At 56.0% G+C, this 20859-nt stretch overlaps 1 protein-coding gene across 12 annotated transcripts in view; it reads left to right on the forward strand.

Moving 5' to 3' along the window:
* CSF2RB (colony stimulating factor 2 receptor subunit beta) overlaps window positions 1-20859 on the forward strand; it is a 31216-nt gene that overhangs the window by 4199 nt on the left and 6158 nt on the right. For 10 of the 12 annotated variants that reach the window (XR_004922414.2, XR_004922411.2, XR_013449343.1 and 7 more), the window contains exons 2-14: window positions 2288-2525; window positions 3501-3624; window positions 6211-6401; window positions 9063-9214; window positions 9296-9464; window positions 9948-10083; window positions 10257-10414; window positions 11541-11680; window positions 12652-12814; window positions 14234-14324; window positions 14521-14578; window positions 15427-15530; window positions 16148-17372. Coding sequence is in view for 1 of the 12 variants with exons in the window: in XM_036108719.2 (XP_035964612.1) it covers window positions 2450-2525; window positions 3501-3624; window positions 6211-6401; window positions 9063-9214; window positions 9296-9464; window positions 9948-10083; window positions 10257-10414; window positions 11541-11680; window positions 12652-12814; window positions 14234-14324; window positions 14521-14578; window positions 15427-15530; window positions 16148-17294 (2709 nt within the window). In the remaining 11 variants the exon portion in view is untranslated. Of the gene's footprint in view, window positions 1-2287; window positions 2526-3500; window positions 3625-6210; window positions 6402-9062; window positions 9215-9295; window positions 9465-9947; window positions 10084-10256; window positions 10415-11540; window positions 11681-12651; window positions 12815-14233; window positions 14325-14520; window positions 14579-15426; window positions 15531-16147; window positions 19313-20859 lie in introns of those variants that run through there. The other 2 variants (XR_004922410.2, XM_036108719.2) reach the window with 2 other exon arrangements.

Consider the following 20859-nt stretch of genomic DNA (forward strand, 5'->3'; position numbering starts at 1 on the left):
CACTTAGTGGACTGTTGTCTCCTTTAAGCCCTGGGAAGTTTTCTTCTATTTCCAGTTGCATCTGTTTTGTCCCCAAACAATGGTGGCTTAACAATATGGAAGGTTTGTTTTTTTTTTTTTCTCACATAAAAGATGTCCAGAGGTAAGCACTCTCAGGCTGGTATGGTTGCTCCACCGTGACAAGAATGATCCAGGCTTCCCTCTTTCTGTTGTATTGGGCTCCATCCTTAAGGTAACCTTATGGTCCAAAACGGCTTCTGGAGCTCCAGCCATCACTTGCAAGTTGTAGGCTGGAAGAAGCAGGAGAGGCAGGAGGGCAAACATGGAGCCTCCTACCTGAGCCAACTCTCTTTAAGAAGGCTTTTCTGGGAAGGCACACCCAGTGTTTCCACTCACATCTCCTTGGACAATATTTAGTGACATGACCATACCTAGCAATAAAAGAGAGTAGGAAATGTAATCTTTTATTCTGTGTAGCACCAAGCCAAGCTGAAACTTGAGTTTCTTTTACCAAGGAGGAAGGGGACAGCTCAGAAGCTGACACTGTCTGCCACATGGTTTGCAAGTTTAATATGATTTAACTTCTTATATTTAAATTTGTAACTAACTTGATATTTGGGGATGGTGTGGGGTAGAGATTTAGGTGGATATGTTTTACAATGTTATTCAAGTATCTTAGCACTTTTTATATTCCATCCCTTCGCATTGATTCATGAATCCTCCATCATGTAGTACATTCTTGGGTAGAATAGAATTGCGTGGTCGTTATGTCCATTGATCTATCGTGGGTGTGCAACACACTGCTTTACTTACCGGATCTTTATAATAAATTTTGCTATTGGGGAGAGCCTCCTCGTTTTCAAAAATCTCATTAACTGTCCTCACATATATATTTTTTTTCCGAGTTCCTGTAAAAAACATCATGTTAAATTTTCTTTGGAATTGTATTAAACCTCTAACTTATTTTAGGATGAATCACTCTCTTTACATATGTAGTATTTCTACTTGTGGTCAGACCCAAATGGAAGCTCTGGGGTTTTAGGCTAGTTCCAGGTAGGCAAACCAAGCTGTACCAGCCACAAGGACTCGCACCCTTACCCGGTGGCATTGCCCCCATCTGTAGGTACTGAAGTGGACAAATACTCTCCTCCCCCAGCTCCAAACAAATCCACTCTTCTTTCCTGGGCCTCTTTTTTTTTTTTTTTTTTTTAAGATTTTATTTATTTATTTGAGAGAGAGAGAGCTCATACACAACCTGGGGGAGGGGCAGAGAGAGGGAGAAGCAGACTCCCCACTGAACCCAACTCAGGGCTTGACTTGGGGCTTGACTTAGGGCTCAACTCGGGGCTTGATCCCAGGTCCCTGAGATCATGACCTGAGCTGAAGTCAGATGCTTAACAGACTGAGCCACCCAGACACCCCTTTCCTGATCTTTTATTGGACTAACCGCTCTGTAAACATCACCGCGTTGGGTTCCTCTCATGTGAGATATGTGTTTGTACCCATGTTACTGGTGCAGAGAACAAGGTTCAGGGTGCATTGGTGGTCAACCCAGGTCGCTGGCCTGGGAGGGACTGAGCCTGTGCTGAAGGTCAAGTCGGCTGTGTCCAGAGCTGTGCTTTTCCCAGTAAGACAGTTGCTGCTTTGTGTGTGTGTATATATATATGCAGCGTGAAGTTTCAGACCGTCTTACAGGGAGAAAAGGAACCGCTGTCCTCTGCTCTGCTCTACTCTCCTGGGTACTTCCCAGGGCTAGACGAAATGAAAAGAGGAAATCCCCAACCTTCTGCAGAGAAAAGGGAACGGGCATTCTGAGGGTGGTGTGGGAGGGATGACAGTAAATGGAGGGAGGGCGGGACAGCACGAGGCCCCAAGCGTGTGTGCGCACGGTGTGAGCACGCGTGGGATCCCACCCAGGGGAGGGCACTGTGGATGCCACACTCTGTGATTGCTCTAAGCAGATCAGGTCAGGGGCCCTCAGGGAGCTCAGAACAAATCAAATACCAGGGCTCCCTCCCAGGTCTTCCCATGGCCAGGGCATTGTACAGGAGCTCCTGGTGCATGACCAGGTGGGTACCTATTTCTGCAGAAGCCATTAAATGCATCGCCCTCACAGTCCTGCCCTAGGCACTGAGGCTAAGCGGAAGGGCCTGCCCTGGGTGCCAGGCTGAGGTGGCAGGGGCTGCTGGAGCCCATGCATCACTCCTGGGTTCACTCTGCAACATGGGCCAAGTCCTGGGGCTACAGGATAGGAGGGGCCCACTCTCAGCTGGAGTCTCTTCTCCAGGCAGAATCCTGGAGAGACGATTCACAGGAGCTGCGGACATGGGTCTGGCCTGGCCTCCAGCCGGGGTTGAATCCAAGATTCCAGGCCAGTGAAGACCCCAGCCCCTGCGCAGCGCTGGACCTACTTGAGCTGGCCACCTGCTCATCCAGAGCTGCCCCAGAGATGGTGCCGCCCTGGGGGCTGCTCCCCGTTGTCTTGCTGGCTCTGCTCTGGGGGCCCAGCATGGCAGGGGCCCAAGGTGAGCTCCGTTGCTTCCTCTCCTCTCCTAGCCCCTCCTCACAGCCAGTCCTTGAGCAAGGCCACCCCCACATGTCCCCCAGGTAGCCCCCAGACCCCTCCCTCCCTCCCTCCCTCATTTTCCCCTTCCTTGATCCTCTCTGGTGCCCCCCACCCCCCTCCTGGATTCTCATCCTTCTCCAGCCTCCTGAAAGTCCATCTCTGCTTATGTGGCTTCTCTGTCCACACTTGTCCGCCTGGCACTCGAGCCTTCTCACCTCCAGGCTGGCTGTTCCAGCCTTACGTCTGCCCCCAGCCCACCCCAGACGCTCTGCTCCCCTGACGGCCTTGACCAGTTCCCTCCTTTGTGCCTTCATTCCTGGGCGCCCTTAGACTGGTGGTCTCTCCCTGCTTTGGCCCTGGCACCCTCCTCCTGCTCGGAGGCTCTGCTGGGTTGTTCCTCCGGCTCTTGAGGCCCACAAACCCCCTCCCCAGGGGCTCCCAGAGAACACGGCTTCTCTGGTAACCCCGAGAACCGCATTTCATTTCCCAGCACGAGGCCCTGCAGCTGACCAAAAGCCCCGGGCCGGGGAGGTCCCACGGGGCTCTGCCGTGCTGACTCTTCAGGGTGGGCGTGTGCCTCTCCTCCCAGGCTGCCCCAAAGGCCCGGGCCTGAAGCATGTGTCCTTCGTGGGGTGGGAGGGAGACCGTTTCCAGGAGCAGGGCACAGCAGGGGCTCAGGAGATGTGCCATGCCGACTAGAATGTGGTGTTTCTCTCCGGGCAGGAGAGTCCACGGCCAGGGAGGGCCCTTGTACCCACAGAACCTCTGTCCCCCTCAGGGCCCCCAGGGAGCTCTGCCTAGCAGCCAGTAGCCCCCGTAGGACTCTGGGAAACCCCTCCCCAGCTCTGGGCATCGCAGAGGGGCTGGGAGGGGAGGTGACAAGGGACATCTTGAGGGGAGAGATGTGACCCCCTTTGTGCCTCTCCCTGGGCAGAGACCGTCCCACTGCAGACCCTGAGCTGCTATAATGACTACAAGAGCCACATCACATGCAGGTGGGCAAGCACTCAGGATGCCCAGCGGCTCATCAACCTGACTCTCTACCGGAGGCTGAATGAGTGAGTGACACCAGAGCCCAGGGGCCGGGGGACAGGGAGGGTTGCTGCTGTGTGGGGCTGTGCCAGGTTGGGGGACGCACCGAGGGCCAGGAGGGGGAGGCCCCAGCCCCAGCCCAGGAGCTTCTGCTCCATTAGGCAGCCTGCCAGGCCCAGGAGCTCGTGTCTGATGTCGGGGTTTTGGGAAGAGTCTTCTACGTTAACCTTGCCATTGATGACAGTGATGGCGATAATCTTATTTCATCACAATTGAACACAATTGCCCTGCAAAAGTCGATGTTAGATTGTCTTCACTATGAGGTGGGCAGGGCACGGGTATGATGCCCAGTTCACAGACACGCAAACCGAGGCTGCAGAGGTGAGGTCCCTCTCCCGACCACAGGGCAGCTGACCAGCCGAGCGGGGACCAATGCCCTGTGTCTGGCACGGGGGGCTGGCCTCCATGCCGCCTCCAGAGTGTGGGTTTTCTCCTTCCCCTTCACATGGTCTCCGGGGTATATGCCATTTGGGAAGATTCCTTGCACCGTCCTGGGGTCTGGGGACAGTCTAACTCACGGTAATAGAAATAATTAACTGGCTGGCATCACAGGTGCAGGGAGACCCGCTGGAGGCCAGCCCTGGGGAGGAGCGGCTCCTCACACCCCACAGCAGTGCCCCTCAGCCCTCTCTCCCACGCTCCTGGGAGCCCCCATCATCCCGGCTCCACCCTCCTTACACTCCTCTACCCGCCCCCACCCCCCGCCCCGGCTGTGGCCCGCTTCCTCCTGCGCCGAGACACCCACCCCTCCCCGGCACAAGAGAGGCTCCCGGCCCCCTCCATGCTCACACCGCCTGCCCACCCCCCTGGCACCTCCCTGGGTGCTCTCTGCAGTGAGTTCCTACCCCAGACCTGTCTAAGGCTGTGCCCTGGGATCCCACCCACCCTTGCTGCTCAAGAACATCACTGCCGCCCCACTCTCCGCTCTCCCTGTGCCATCGACAGGCCCTCTCCCAGGATCATTCCCGATCCCTGAGCAAATGTGACTGGACCCCCACTCACCCCTGCCAACAAGGGCTGCAGCTCTGGGGGTGCCTCCTGACCCCCATCTTCTTCAGCGGGGCCCATCTTCTGCCTCGCTTTGAGGCCACCCTCCTCCAAAGAGTTGTCTAGACCCACTATGTCCCAGGTCTTTCCAATTATTCTGAACCCACGCCCCCGGGCTTCTGCTGCCCCCATCAGGCCCCCCAGACTGCTCCTGCCCAAGGCACCAAAGCCCTCCCTGCTGCTAAATCCAACGCTCAGTCTCCCTTCTTGACCGTGGGCAGCACCCGACGCGGACTGACCATCGCGTCCTCAGGAAGCACCTCCGTCTACTGGCTTCCAGCCACCACACTCTCCCCTCTCCTTGTGTCTCCCCCCTCTCCTTGTGTCTCCCCCAGCTCACCTTTTCTGTCTCCCTGTTTGCTCCCTTCTTTTGTCTCCAACTTGAAGGGTGAGATGCCTGGGGGTTCATCCTTGGATCTCCACTCTGGTATATCCTGATCCAGGGGCAGAGACCCAGCCTAGCCTGAGGCTGCGCACTGGTAACTCTCACACGCTCACCAGCCCCACCCGGCCCTAAGCTCCAGGCCTGCAGGTGCACCTGGCTCTCCACAGGTCCTTAGAGAAAGGTGTCTTCCACCCCCAAGGTTCTAAACCAAATTCCTGCCCTGCCCCCAAACACAGCTCCTGTTCATCCCCACATCCTGCTTCACTAAATGAGAGCTCCCAGAGGCTCCAACTGAACAACTGGGAGGTATGTTCCTTTACCTTCTTTACCACCTTTCCTTCCCCACCGGTGCCTCTAATCCACCAGCAAATGCTGTCGGCTTCATCTTTAAATAGAATGTGAATCTGGCCAAGGCTAACATCACCACCCTGGTGCAAACCACTTCCTATCACTTGAATATTCCAGAAGCCTCCTACCTGGTCTCTGTTTCCAAGACTACCGTCCTCCCCACAACCCAATCTATCCACAATCCAGCAGCTAGAGGAAGCCTTTGAAAGCAGACGTCACGATATGTCACTCCGTTGCTCATAACTCCACATTTTCCCCACTCGCGGTGACATCCAAATTCCTTAAATTCCTCTTAAACACTGCTGCCTGTCACCTTGCTCTACTGGTCTCTGCCTCCCACCCTCACAGACTCTACCCCATGCACACTGGGTAACTGCCTAGTCATACAACAATCCAAGCCTGTGCCTGCCCCAGGGCCTTTGCACCTGCTGTTGCCTTTACCTAAATTCCTCTTTCCCCAGAATGTGCATGGCTCCCTCCCTCACTTCCTTCGAGTTTCTGCCCCAAAGTCACCTTTTCCATGAGGCCTCCCCTCTCTCCTCTATTTGAAATTGTACCCCCACCCCAGCCCTACTGGCTTCCTTATCTCCCTGCCCTGCTGTATTTGTCTATGTGAAGTTTGCTCCGTTTGACACATGACATATTTTATTTAGTCGCATCACGTGTGTCCCCCCGACCCTGGACAGAGCCCCACACATGGTAACCACTTACTGACATTTGCTGAATGAGTGACTCTCCCTCACTGTGGGCTAACCATGTTCTCTCCTGGCAGGGACCCTCCAAAGCCAGTACCTTGTGACCTCAGTAACGACACGGCCTTGTTAGACCACCCTTGTTCCGGCTGTGTGTCCAGAAGATGTGTCATTCCCTACAAGATTTTCGTTATTGCTGACAGAGACTACTTCTCATTCCGACCGGACCGGCCTCTGGGCACCCAGCTCACTGTCACTCTGACCCAGCATGGTAAGGCCTGGGATCCCCGGATGGAGGTGGCCCCTTGGCAGGTGGCCAGCCTGCAGAAGGGCCTGGGAGCGAGAGTCTTCACTGGCTTGGGGGTGGGTTTGGTCTCTTGAGAGAAGAGGCTACAGTCTTCCTGTGATGGAGGCATTGAGCAATAATGTGAGGAGCCCCTGGCCAATGGCACTTCCCTTGGCCCTGGCTGCCCCACCACCTGGAGTGGTGAAGGCTTCCCTTCCAGAGCAATCCTTCCTATTCAGGTAGAAACTTTACAGCCCGAAAGCACTCATCACCAGTCTAGTCTCATCCAATGTCTGCAACAGCCCAGTTTCAGATGAGGTGATTAAAGCCCGTTAAAGCCCAGAGAGGTCATATAACTCTTCCAAAGTGCCACCCCTGAGTGATGGTGACAGTGATGGGCCAGCGAGCGCGCCGTGTGTCCACAGCGGCCCCCAAAACCAGTGCTCTTGGGTGGGTGTCAATGATCATTTTATGTAAATAGTTAAGTTTCATGTGACTGTATATTACACAGTCATATATAACCAGCACTTCAATCTCATTAATTCAATTATATTTGTGCTCAGAATGAACCTAAAATAGAGATGTTTGAGAGGATCATCTTTTAAAGTTGGAATTCACGTGGTAAGAATCCCACAGATGACTGGCTTTTAGGAAACACTGCCCAATATTATTTAATAACTACAATAATGCGTGGTGTCGTGCACTACCTTTTTTTTTTTTTTTACCCCATTTCACTGATAATGAAATGGAGCCAAGAGAACAGGAACTTGCTCAAGGCCACTCAGATGCATGTGTGTGACTTAGCGTCCTGGGTCCCAAACACTGGGCAGCCTGTTGCACCTGCAAGCCTCGGATGGAAAGGGGGCTCCGGCCTTTGTTTCCTGCCTGTTTTCATCACAGCAGCACAAAGCTGTTGCCCGGAAGAGGGGATGGGTTAGGCCATGGTGAATTCATTTCAAACAGGGTCTCAAAACATGTTTGATGGATGAGAAAGGGCCCCATCCCGGTGGGCCTCAGAGCATGCAGAGAGGCAGGAAACAGTAGAAGTTGAACCACAGGTGGATGCCATGCGCTGAGGGGCAGTGGGTGAGGAGCCTCGGGTTGGGGGGGGTGGTCAGGACAGGGTTCCCAGAGGAAAGAGCTTTGCAGGGAGGGCTGAAGGGTGGGTGGGAGAACAGAGCAGGAAGAGCATTCCTGGTAGAGGAAACGGGCACATGCCAAGGCTGGGAGACGGGAGGGCAGGGCAGGTTGGGAAAACCATCCATCATTTATCCCAGGATCTGGTGGCCTGGTCACAGGGAAGGTGTCAACTTAGAAAGGGGGGAGGGAGTGTGGTGTTTGCCTCCTGAAGCGTATGTTCAGCAAGGAGGTCAAGTTCCAGCCCAAACCATTTTGGCAATGAATCAGGGAGGCTGGCGGGTGCTGGGCAAGGGGACAGGTGTGCATTCGAGGCCCCCACACACGGAGGTCTGGGACATTTCACTTCCTTTCTCAGGTTCTTGACCTGTGCAATGAGCTAGCCGACTAAAATCTCTCAGGTCGGGTGAATAGGTGTTTGCTTGGGTTCCTGGTCCGTTCAGGTAGCAGCTTTTAGAGCTCCATGCTGAGAGGGATTCCCACTCCCTGACAGGCTCAGGGGCTAGTCGTGCAGGGACTGATGAGCCTGCTGTGGGTGCAGGGGTGGGGGACTGAAGAGAGGGTGCCCTGTATCTGCTCTTCCTGCCTTAAGATTTTCTAGAGGCTCCAGCGTTGCTATGGCCCACATCCAGCACAGAACATTTACATCTTGTTTGGACTCATTGAATTTATTGTGCTTGAAAGTCACCCCTCAGCATTCAGACACAGAAACTTCAGGAAGGCGGGAGCCAGGCCATTCATGAATGAATATGCTCTCCCAGCAGACAGACGCTTGCTGTAGGCTGATGGAATGATTTCTTGAAAGGTCTTTGAAGGTTGCCTACACGTACCTGTTTGTGTAGTCATTCATCGTTCACTCACTTTGTCCCCCAAATTCCCTGAGCCACTACTCTCAGGCCGTGGGGATAGGGAAGGGCGTCAAGGCCCAAACACTGCCACCCACGAGCTCCTGATTACTTGGAGGGGCAGACATGGAAACACATGAATGCACTAGGGTTGTAAGGACCATACATCGGGCTATGGTGGGACGGGAAAAGGAGTGAGGGGTTCTGCCCAGCGGAGCGGAATCCAAGAAGGTACTAAAGGAGGCGACATTTATGCTGGGCTCTGAGAGGCCAGGACCCTGGGCAGGTGGAAAGGGAGAGAGGGTGGACAGGGCAAGGGGGAGTAACATGAGCCACAGCGCCCTCTGCTGGGAAGGGGACCACACAGGCTGCAGGGTGGGCCCTGGGGACAGGTGGTGGCAGGTGGGGACAGGGGCCTCCATTGGGAGCTTATTGCCAGCACTTCATGGAGCTTATGTGATATGTGCACAGCTTTTGTTCGTGTTCACAGTGAACCCAGACAATTTTGCAGGTGAAGGGCCTGAGGTCCACAGAGGAGAGGGGTCTTGTCCAAGGCCACTCGGCTGGTAGGGGCAGCACTCAGCCTGGAGCCCATCTGCCCACACAGAAAATGCTGCCCGACAGTCATCTAGCCTCTTACGGGCCCTTGCCCCCCTTCCTCCAGTGCAGGCCCCGGCGCCCAAGGACCTCCTGATCAATACTACCAGGGACCGCTTCCTGCTGACCTGGACGGTGGCCCTTCCTGGTTCCCAGAGCCACTGGCTGTCCAACCTGGAGTATGAGGTGGTCTACAAGCGGCTGCAGGACTCCTGGGAGGTCAGGACCATGGCCAGCTCCGCCCCAAGCCAAGGGACCGGCCCAGCAGGCGCCTCTCCACTAACCCCTCTCTCTCCGCAGGAGGCCTCCACCCTCTACTTCAAGTCCTCCCAGGCCGTCCTGGCGCCAGAGCACCTCATTCCCAGCAGCACCTATGTGGCCCGAGTGCGCACCCATCTGGCCCCCAGCTCAGGGCTCTCGGGGCGGCCGAGCCAGTGGAGCCCGGAGGTCTGCTGGCCCTCGCAGACAGGTAACATGGTCAAAGTTGGGGCAACGCCTTTCTGAGGGGAGGGCAGCTCGTCCAGCTCCGGGGAGTCCATTCTGCGGGATTCCACCAGTCTCCTGTGTCATGGGTTTAGAATCGCTTCCCTGGGCCAACTCCCTCCGGGCCCCGGCCTCTGCACATCTTCTGGCTAGGGGCACTTTCAGTGACAATGACAGTAGCCTGATGAGCAGCTGTGTCTTCCTGAGTGTTGTGCTCCGTGGAGACGAACCAACATCACTGTATCGAGGCCCCGAGCACGGAAACGAGATGCCCTCCCCATTTTGCCCACTGGGGTGTGAAGGGTCACGGGATTCACTCACCCAGCTGGCGGCTTCAGGCTACGTTGAAGCCCGAGTTTTTCTGGGGCCCAAGCCCATGATCTCTAGGAGATGAGGCTCCCGGTAGGCCCCCTGAGAGCAAAGGAATGAATGCGGGAGGGAATGAATAAGGGACTGTCTCCCCTCCCAGGGGACAAGGCCCAGCCCCAGAACCTCCAGTGCTTCTTTGACGGGGCCGCCGTGCTTAGCTGCTCCTGGGAAGTGAGGTCCGAGGTGGCCAGCTCAGTCTCCTTCACCCTCTTCTACAAGGCCAGCCCCAATGCAGGGTGAGTGTCCCCTTTCTCCCTCCCCACCCCTCCCCTCCCCGCCTCAACACCTTGCCCTCTCCAGGCCTCCCCCTGACTCTGGGGGCCCCAGCGGAAGCCACGGCTCCTCCCGAGGTCACATCCCTCCCGTGGCCCCTGCCTCCTTCTGCCCTCACCTCCACCGTGATCCTCAGGGAGGAAGAGTGCTCCCCAGTGCTGAAGGAGGAGTTCCCCGGCCTCTACGTCCGGCACCGATGCCAGATTCCCGTGCCCGACCCCGGGAACCACAGCCAGTACACCGTCTCCCTTCGGCTGAAGGAGGAGGAGAAGTTTATAAAGAGCTCGGACCACAGTGAGTTTGCCTCCCCCCCCGCCTTCGGCATGGGTGCTCCTGCAATGGTCCTGTTGCGTGTGTCCCCCACATCAACTCAGGACTCCTGATGGCCGGCTCTCCTGTTGGTCTCTGTCAACAAAACGCAGCCCAGTGAGCAAAGGGAACAAAAGTCATTTGAATCTCTTCTCGAAGTGCTCAAGAAGCAACAACAATGACAATGGCAAATAATATGAAGAAAGATTCAACTGATAATCCCCATGAACACATCTTTAAAACCCGTTTTCCCCTTCCTTTAGCTCTGCTTTTCTGTTGAGCTGCTCTGTGGTCCCTCCTGACAACCACGCCCTCCTAGTCCTCCCACCAAACTTTCCCTTTCCTTCCCTGACTGGATTTTTCTCTCTCAGGTTCCCAAAGTCCTCCACCAAGGGATATTTTCCATCTTCAAAATAACTGATCTATGATTGACTTCTTCAATCAGGGCTAGAATACGTGCAAAGAAATTGTAATTCCTCACAGGATCATATCCCTGATTCTTCTTGTGTAGCAAGGACCCCGTGCGAAGGAACCTCTTGCATGGCTTCTCAGGGCCCCAGGCTCTTCCACCCAGTCTTGAGTGTGTGCAGGAGGCCACAGCCCATCTGTCTCTGTCACCTGGGTTGGAATCTACCAGTCACTCTGGGGGTCTGCCGGGTTGCCATCTTTTTTCCACCACTTGTTAGCTGCCTGTCCTTGGCAGGTGACTTAATCATTCTGGGGCTCAGTTTCTCCATCCGTGAACTGTGGCAAATGAATAGGACCTACCATGTAGGGGTTGCTGTTAGAATCAAGTGAAGGGATTCATGCAGACCGAGCCTGTAGGACAGTGCATACAACATAGCTAATGCTCCAGAAGAGGACCAATTATTGGTGTTTTTATTTTTACCTAAATGTGAGGAGTAACCCATGCTTTGGGTCACCTCACTGCAAAACAAGTGTATCTCAGCATCTCCCCAGAGAAGGGCTGCTCAGGGGAGTGGGGGTTCAAGGACCCCGAGATTGGCTGGACCCAGTTAGAGAGAGCACCTGTGACCAACATGGAATGAAAAGAATGTTCCATTGGAGGCATGTTAGGAACAACGTTTCCTAAAGGTTTCCCTCCCTCCAGTCCAGATGGCTCAGCCGACACTCAATGTGACTAAGAGCAGAGACGGCTACACCCTGCACTGGATGGCAGAGGAGATGTTCTACAAACACATAGGTCACACCTTCCAGGTCCAGTACAAGAAAGATGCAGCCTCATGGGAGGTGAGGACCTCTGCCCCGGAAGGGGCTTATACTGGGGTGGGGGGCGGGGTGAGAAAACACACAGGAGAGCCCCAACCTGCCAGGTGCCTGGCTCCCAGCAGGGGGACCAGTCAGAGGAAGCTGCTGAGACGTAGCAGTCATGACCCTGTGTGGTCGGCTGGTCACTGTCCCCTCCCTTGGTGAAGGTCTATGGTCACAGAGGTGATGTGACATGGCCAGAATGAACTATGGGACCCCGAACTGCGAAAAGGATCCAAATGTCAGGGCTCGGAGGGCAGGGAGACAAGCTGGATGAAGGGTTTTCCAAAGTCACCGAGGGACTCTTCTTCAAAGAGGTCTTCTCTGGAATACAACTGTGCAGCCACTCCAAGCAGAGCTGCTCCTGATAAAGCAGGCAGGGCCCCAGCCCAGGGTTCCATCTCTGGCCCCCACCCCCAGGTAGCCGCGGGCCCTGTGTGCAGAACCTGGGGCTCCCCGTGGCCCAAGTCAGAAACCTCGGAGCCAGCCGCAGACCTTCAGCCTGGAAATAGGGAAACTGAAGCCAGGAGGGGCGCGGTCAGTGGGGGAGCTAGGAGCAGGCCCCCCGAGTCCAGTCATGCTGCACAGCATTCCTGGGAAGGCCATAATTGGGGTCCAGGCTGTCCCTGAGGAGCTGGGAGGTTGGGGGGTTTGTCTCAGAGTGAGGGTGGGACATGACGTGTCTTCAGGATTTCTGGGCCTTGGTGTTGTCCTAGGGCATAGGAATGCAATCCCCAGTCCCACCCAGAGTGCTCTACCTCTGCGAGCACTGGAGTAGGGCCCTCCATGGGGGCTGGGGGGACTGCCTCAGACCTGGGGATGCAGCTGCAGCTGGGGACTGATGGGACAGAAAACCCGGGGCCCTGAGGTGGGAGGGGTTTGGGGCTGTGCCCCACACACACCAGCAAGTTGCCTCAGCCTCAGCACACCTGCTCACTCACGTGTGCCCTCAGGAGAGCAAGACGGAAACCCTCCAGAACGCCCACAGCATGTCGCTGCCGCCACTGGAGCCCTCTACCAGGTACCAGGCGAGAGTGAGGGTCAAGCCCACCCCCAGCGGCTACAACGGTATCTGGAGCGAGTGGAGTGAGGAGCGCTTCTGGGACACCGAGTGGGGTATGTCTCCCAGCCTCCACCCTCCCTCCCGGGTACAGCCCAGCTGGGCAGAGGACAAAGGTGATGTGGACACAGAAGTGTGACCCCACCCCACCCAAGTATCCTTTCTTCTATGTGTCACTAGTCACACGAAGTGACACCTGGTGTGCAACACAGACTGCAGGTGAGGTCTTGAGAGCAGCGAAAAGCAGTCCTCACCGTCGCTCCTCCCTCAGACCGGACCTTAGCCCTCTATTAATATGGCCCATGGCTTCATTAGCCTTTGTAGCAGCCATCACCTAGTGACCACTCAGCCCGAATTTCCAGTTACAGTTATCATGGCAGCAAACATCAGGAGCTATGGACTGAGGCCTGGGACTGAAAGGGTTTGGTCTGATTTCTTTCTGATTTTTTTTTTCTTTTAAGTAGGCTCCACACCCAGTGGAGTTCAACGCAGGGCTTGAACTCACGCCCGTGAGATCAAGACCTGAGCCAAGATCAAGAGTCAGACACTTAACCGACTGAGCCACCCAGATGCCCCAGATTTCTTAATCTCCCTGCTTCTATACTGACCACCGGGAGACAAGTACAAGACTAGGTCCAGGAGGAGGGAGGAGTTATTAGCAGCAAGGACCCCAGCCGCAGCCAGCCTCGCAGGGGACGAGTCCCAGGAAGGGGGTTACAATCGAGTAGAAAAGAGGGCCAGACACCAGGCCTAAGAGAAGAGACCAAGGGAGTCCTGGAGGGGCCCAGCCTGTGAGGGGCTTGACGTTGGGGCTCCTGATGGGCCTTTACCCCTCCTGGTTCCTCCACCAGGTTTTTCCCATCTCTACCTCTCCAAACCTCCCTGTTACTTGAAGCTCAAGCTTATGCGTTGCCTCCTACATGAAGTCCACGGTGTTTGCCCTGAGCTATAGTCCCCACCCCCTCCTGCTACTGGAAAGAATCTAACCCTCTGTGTCTTTCCTGATGTGGGGAACAAAGGCAAAAGAAATGCAGACAAAATTAAATTTTCTTATAACCTGCAGTCTTTACCTCCCCCAACTCCAAAGTGTATAATCAGTCACTGCTCACAATCCCTGGGCAGCCCTTCCTCCCATGGGTCCTGTCCCCGTGCTATAATAAAAACATCTTTTTGCATCGAAGACATCTCAAGAATTCTTTCTTGGCCTTTGGCTCCGATACTCCAGTATCTGCCAGCGCTTAAACCTTGTGTTGCGGGGTAGGGGTGGCGGTCGGACCATTTCCCTGTCCTTCTTAGCCCGTGTCTGGCCTTCCCCCCACTCTGCATCTCAAGACAGTGAGCTGCTTCTGGAGCTCAGAGCAGGATCTGGGGGCTCTGCCCCGGCCTCGCCTCCTCCCCCTCCTAAGCCTCCAGCTCTGCCACCCCCCGCCCCGCCAGATGCTAATGCTCTTTTTTTTCCTTCCTGGCGCCCGCAGTGCTACCCATGTGGGTCCTGGTGCTCATCCTGGTCTTCACCACTCTGGCGTTGCTCCCCGCCCTGCGCTTCTGTGGCATGTATGGGTACAGGTAAGGGGACTCCGTGACGGGTGGGGGTGCCCAGGTCCCCACACTGGCTCCCTGTAGTCCCTGCTCTGCCCCTTCCTCCCCGGGAGCCTTGGACAAATCTCGCCTTCGCCCTGGGCCTCAGTCTCCTCTCAGCACAGGAGCGCGGGGCAGCTTCCCTGAGGTCTCTGACAGCTCTACCTCCTTGGTATCTTTCTAGGCTGAACCGGAAGTGGGAGGAGAAAATCCCCAACCCCAGCAAGAGCCACCTGTTCCAGGTAAGATCTAGCTGTCAAGGCGGCTGGGGTGGTGGGGGCTCCTCACTCCTGTGCCCATGTCCCCATCCCTATGTCTCCCCCACTTTCCTGTGGCTTTGAGCGCGAAGCCTAGGTGGCCCGGGAAGGTGCCAGGAAACTCTAAGAGGCGGGCCGGCACCAGCAAGCTCAGCTCTGCCATCATCTGGGCACCTGCAGACACACAGGGCTGGCCCTGCCTGCAGGGCTCCCGTGGAGCAGGGGTGGAGTGGAATGGGGGCCTGCTAGGAGTCGGGGGGGCGGCCCTCAGGGGGAGGTTCAGTTCTGCAGGGGCCGGTGGGCTGACCGGAGGCCGAGTGGCTTCCCTGAGGACAGGACATCAGAGTTGAGCTTTGGAGGATCCAGGGTGGTGCCAGGTGGGAGAGGCCTGCGGAGGGTGGACACAGGACCCCTTCGTGAAGGGGACTGAGAGGGGCGGGCAGTGAGGCTGGGCGCACATCCCGGATACTGAGATGGTCGCAAGGTGGGTGTCGTCGGCATGTGGGTCACGGGGACCTTTCGGTCAGGCACGGCCAGCTTGCCTGTGGAGGGGTCTTGTGGCTACTAGGGTGTGGCTGTGGAGGCAGTGACGCCCCAGATTTGTGGCCTCGTGAGAAGAAGGTCCCCATCCCCGGGTGCTCGAGGGCCCACGGCAAGTCCCAGCCCCTCTCTGGGCCTCTCCTTCCTGGTGTCAGGAGGCCGGGGCTGGTCCTGACCTTGCTGAGACCCTTCTATGTCTGGGGGCTCGCTGCATCCCCTGTGAGTCCTCACCGCCCCCTTCAGTTTCTCGAGGGCCCACACACCCACAGCACAAATGTCCCTTCTCTTCCCAGAACGGGAGTGCCGGGCTCCAGCTCCCAGGCAGCTTATCGGTGCTCATCAGCAGGAGCCCCCCACACAAGGAGCTGCAAGGCAGCTTCTTCCCTGAGCTGGATGGGTGAGTGCCCGGGCACGGGATCCCTAGGAGGCGGGAGGGTGGCCCCATCACACGCTGAAGGCTCAGAGGAAGTGTCCTCTGGCCTGTGGCTCAGGATGGAGAGATCCACGGAGGCTGGTGGCTCTAAAGCCTAGGTTGGGTGTCAGGAGGAACTTCCTGATTCCCGAGTTAGGGAGGGCCCTACCTTGGACTTGACCCGAGGCAGAAGACTGGAGCAGATGACCTCTCCCTGCCCTGCTGCCCAGGAAGACTCCACACTGGGGTGCTGATGACATGGGTGTGGGGGGGGAATGAAGGGACGAGGGCATGACTGGGCATGCATGGGCTGGGCATCCACCCGGTCCCTGAAGCTGGGCGGATGAAGGAGCACGGGGTGAGAGGAGCCACACCTGGTAGAGGAAGACCTTGAACAAGAGCATGGAGGCTGGCGGGCAAGACCCGCGGGGGACTAAAGTCCCGTGCCGTGTCCTCTCTGGGCTTGCTCCCTGACCTTGCCCTGCCCTGTGCCCTCCGTGAGCTCTGGGTGGGGCCGGGCCTCCCCCCCACTTCCCCGCCACCATCCAGCCCCAGCATGAGCTAAAGTGGCCCCAATGTCCCTGTGCCCATTCTCCCCCCAGCGTATTCCCTGTAGACTACAGACACAGCGAGGTGTCGCCTCTCACCACGGAGGATCCGAAAGATGCCCGTGAATCACCATCGGAGCCTGACACGACTCCAGCCTCCTTGGACTTGTACTCGGAGCAGGCCCGCGGCCCCCAGCCAGGCCTGTCAGCCCCGGCGGGCAGGCCCGAGAGCCAGGCTTCCGGCTTCGACTTCAATGGCCCCTACCTGGGGCTCCCCCACAGCCACTCCCTGCCTGACGTGCTGGGCCAGCCGGCGCCCCCACAGGCAGGCGTGAGCCAGAAGCCGCAGTCTCCGGGGTCCCTGGAGTACCTGTGTCTGCCGGCGGGGGGGCAGGTGCAGCTGGTCCCACTGGCCCAGGTGATGGCACAGGGCCAGGCCAAGGATCTGGAGAGAAGCCCTGGCCCGGGCGCAGAGGGGAACCCCTCCCTGGAGTCAGGGGGAGGCCTTGCCCCTTCTGCACCCAGGCTGATGGTAGACGGTCAAGGCCCAAAGAACAGCCCCAGCCCGAAGGACGGGGCCCTCACAGCTCGGCCCGCTGGCTCCGGGGACCCTGAGGATGGCTTCCTGGCCTCTGGCTATGTCACCACTACAGACCTGGCTCTCCCCTTGCCCACGGGGCTGCCTTCTGTCTCCACAGTTCACCCTCCGCACCTGCCCTCAGACCAGAACCACAGCCTCGATCTTGGAGTGCTTGGCGGGCCCCATGCAGGCCCAGCCCCCAGCAAGCCAGAAATTGAGGGCTATGTGGATGTCCCTCCAACCCCAGGCCAGTCTCCCAAGTCCCCTTTGGGCAGTCCTGCCCCTCCTACAGCCAGCAGCCCCATCCTAAGCCTGGGGGAGCCCAGAGCAGAGGGGGCCCCTGCCTCCCCACACCCCGAGGGGCTCCTGGTCCTGCAGCAAGTGGGTGACTACTGCTTCCTCCCTGGTCTGGGCTCTGGCCCTCTCTCACCCCAGACGAAGCCCTCTTCCCCAGGACCCTGTCCTGAGATCGGGAACCCTGACCAGGTGTTCCAGGCCAAGAAGGCCCTGGGCCAGGCCATTCCCCAGATGCCAGCCATCCGGCACTTCAAGGCCCTCAAGCAGCAGGACTACCTGTCGCTGCCCCCCTGGGATGTCGGCAGGCCTGAGGAGGTGTGCTGACACCCTCCAGCTCCTAGGCACATGAGTGGGAGGAGGTCTACCTCCCCGCCCACCGTTGGACCAGATGGAGGTGGGGAAGTAAGTGGGCCTCCTCCCTTCTTACTGGACCTTCAGCCAATCGATTCTCCCCTCCCCACTGCCTCGCTCTCTCTCTCACAGATAGACAGATGGACACAGACACACGCACATTTTTCTTTCACATTAACTTACTTTTAGGCTCCAAATTATTAGAGCTTCCTGTATACTCATTGTATTTGCCCCTGGTTTTTGGGTTTTTGGGGTTTTTTGTTTTGTTTTGTTGTTTTGTTTTTGTTTTGTTTTTTACCAGATTTCCTTGTTTTCACCACTGTCTTCTTTCTCTTTCTACTGATGTACTAGTGAGTTTGAGGTCTGAGCTAAGCCCATTCTGCGATGTCGTGTCTCGGTCGGAGCCTGTTCTGATGCCCACGTGTCTGGTTACGTTGAGGACTTGGGTCTGTGGCCTGGCCCCAGCAGGCGCGGACGCTGCCCCAGTGTGGAGGGAGGCAGGAGGCCCCCTGGCCGGGACCTGGACGGGGAAGGCTCGGGAGAGCAGTGCAGGACCCGCTTGCTGGTGGCCGGCCCTGCAGCCCCAGGTGTGGTGGCAAAGCCCCAGCATGATGGGTGCTCCAAGCACTGGGCGTGGTAAGCGGCGTGCAAGAGAACTGTGCTGAGCTCACGGGAGGCCCCGCCGGGGCTGGGGGGGTAGCGAAGGCTGGCCTGAGAGATCGCTGTGCGTGCTGCCCGCGGGCTACAGTGACCTGCCTTCTATGTCCCGGCCGGTGGGGCCTGCCGAAGTTGGGACTCGGAGGGGCGTCCAGAAACCATGTGCACTCCAGAAATATTGGGAACAACCGTTCAACAAAGAAAAAAAGGAAAACGATCAAAGGCCTGGACCCTTTGGGGCTTTATAATCCGAGTCACACTGCTGCCCTCCCTCCAGAAAGAACTTAACAGCTCCCACCTCTCCCGGCCACGGCCCAGGGGCTTTGGATCTATGTCTGGGTCCACACAGAGGATTATGGTTTCTTAAAATCTGTGCCTTTCAGATATGCAAAAAAAAAAAAAAGGGCATTAAATCATTTTAATTTGCATTATTTGATAACTATCAAGATTGCATGCATTTTTGTATTTCCTGGGCATTTGTATTTTTTGACCGGGCTAAGCCCGTTAGGGACTTTGTTCTCTGGGGTGTTCATCTTTTCCCAATTAAGTTTTTAAAACTGTTTACATGCAGCCTTTCATGGATGGTGCATGTTTTCCCCCTAGTTTGTAGTTTGTCTTTGAATTTTGTATCTGAGGCTTGTAGACCTACACAATGTAGGCTTCTCTGCATGTTGAGATTTGCCGGCTCGGCTTTTGGTGTCCAATTTACAAAGGCCTTCCCCCGCCTTTGAAACTACATTGGTCCTAATTTATATTTTTTCTAGTTCTTGTGTTTCAAGCTTTTTGTGTTGAATTGTGATGGGTTTGGAATGTACGAATGTCAGAAGGACAGCTTCCTTTATGTTTTCCCCAAACAAGTGGCCTGGGTGTTCTTCCATCGTTTGCTGAAACACCCACTCTTCGTCCATGTGTCCAAAATGCCAGTTTATGGTCTGGAAAGACCCTGATATACTTAGTGGGTTTCTAGGATTTCAATTTTCTTATCTTACATTGTGCTCTCAATGGTACCCCACTGTTCCCATTGTTCTGGCTTTGTAATGTTTTAACAAGTGGCAAACCCAATGTTCTTGTTACTTTTGTTCTCAGAGTCCCGTTCAGTTCAGCAACGTTGGGGGTGGGGGGTGCGGAAGGGATTATAAACAATATAAATATTCACAAATAGTGACATGTTACAATAATAACACTTTAGGCTACTCTAAAGTAGAATCCTGTGTTACGGAGGAGCAGGTAGTCCTACATGGATTAGAAAAAAGTCCAAGGGAATGAATTCCAAAATGTTCAGACATGGTTAGCTGAAAAAAATTGTAATAAAATATTTTTATTGTACAACAAAACCCAAACCCTAAACTTGTGTCTCTTTGTGTTAGAATAGCAGGGGAGGGGTGTGGTTTGAAACCGCAGTTGCATTAAGGAGGATGACTTCTGTGAAACAGAAGGGCCTGTGGGTCTTTGAGGCTCTAAGGCGGGTTTAGGGACAGTGTAGACGAGATCAGAAATGCAGCGCCAGCAGAGTGAGAAGCAGGTGGAGGTCCTGGGGACAACCCCAGGCGGAGCTGGGCTGTAAGCCAGGACCTCCTCACCCCAGAATTGTTGCGAGCCTACCCTGAGGGGAGGGACCTCCTGGAGATTTGCCCTAATAAACTCCGTGAGAGGTGGATTCCAGGTGCAATCCATTCCCGCTCTAGAGTGGTTGAATCTTGAACCCAGCCTCATCCCCCTCCCACTTGCCTGGTTGACTTACTGTGTTTCTCCCAGTTTCTTTCTGAGAAAGAGCAGTCCTGGTTTCAGTGGGACTGGGCTCGGGAGGGGAGCTTCCCATATCAGAATATGGAGCATCCCTGGTAGATTATGAAATGTCAGGAAGGGGAACCGGATGTAAAGGGGGGAAAGGACTGTGTGTTTGAACCCTTAGGCTGCAGACAGAGAACAATCCCCCGCAGGAAAGCCAACTCAGGGTGGTCTCCTTATCGTTGGGCGGGTGTGTAGAGGTGAGTGCACGTGGATTCACAGCTAATGAGCTCACAACAAATGCTGGGCCAAACAGAGGATGGTTGGAAACAGGACCTGAGGAGTCGCAGGAAGTGGCCGTGTTCTCTTCCCTGGGCCCCAGGGCGGGAACGTGAGCCCGGGCCGATGAGTGGCTGCCCTTGTCCAGAAAGCTCTCATAGACACTAGAGCTCAGCTCAGAGCTCCAACCTTGACTGAGCTTCTACTTGGCTGTGTCACCTTTGGGGGCCACTTGCCATCCCTGAGCCTCACTGTGAGGCCTCCCCAGCTGTAAAACTCAGGTTCCAGATAGCGTCTGCCAACCTGTGCCCTGAGCCTGGCTCCCCCCAGGCCCCAAGTTTCCCTCTTGCCCCTCATCACTCGGCTGATGTCCCCACAAGCAGAGCTCAGGGCCCCGAGGACAACCAGAGCCCAAGTCAACCATCACCGGCTTAGAACAAGCAATGTAATTCAGGTCAAAGTTTCTAGCGATATGTTTCTAGAAGGAACTCCGCACTCAGGATTAGTGGCTTAGGTATATCCCGAAAGCCTCATCTACAGCCCCCGGGGCTGTCATTTCTACAAGCATGTTGTTGAAATTTTAGTCTCCGAAGACTCAAAACTACGAGGAGCGGCATCCTAAGGCATTCGCATCGGGTCTGCTGTATCGAGGTTAGAAGAATTAGTACAAACGGTTGCCTGGAATGACTTGCTGATCTGTAATCCCAGCTCCCTTTCCTTCCCGCTTCCCCCCTTCACCACATCTGCCTCAAAGACACTTGCTCATGGAAGCTCTGCTGGGAACTTTGTCCTCTGTGAGATCTGGGCCCGGCAAAGTTGGCATTTTGCTTCTAATTTACTCTCCCAAGGTATGAACAATTCTTAACCAGGTCCT

This window comes from Halichoerus grypus, chromosome 6 (assembly GCF_964656455.1).
Source record: "Halichoerus grypus chromosome 6, mHalGry1.hap1.1, whole genome shotgun sequence".
Lineage (NCBI taxonomy): Eukaryota > Metazoa > Chordata > Mammalia > Carnivora > Phocidae > Halichoerus > Halichoerus grypus.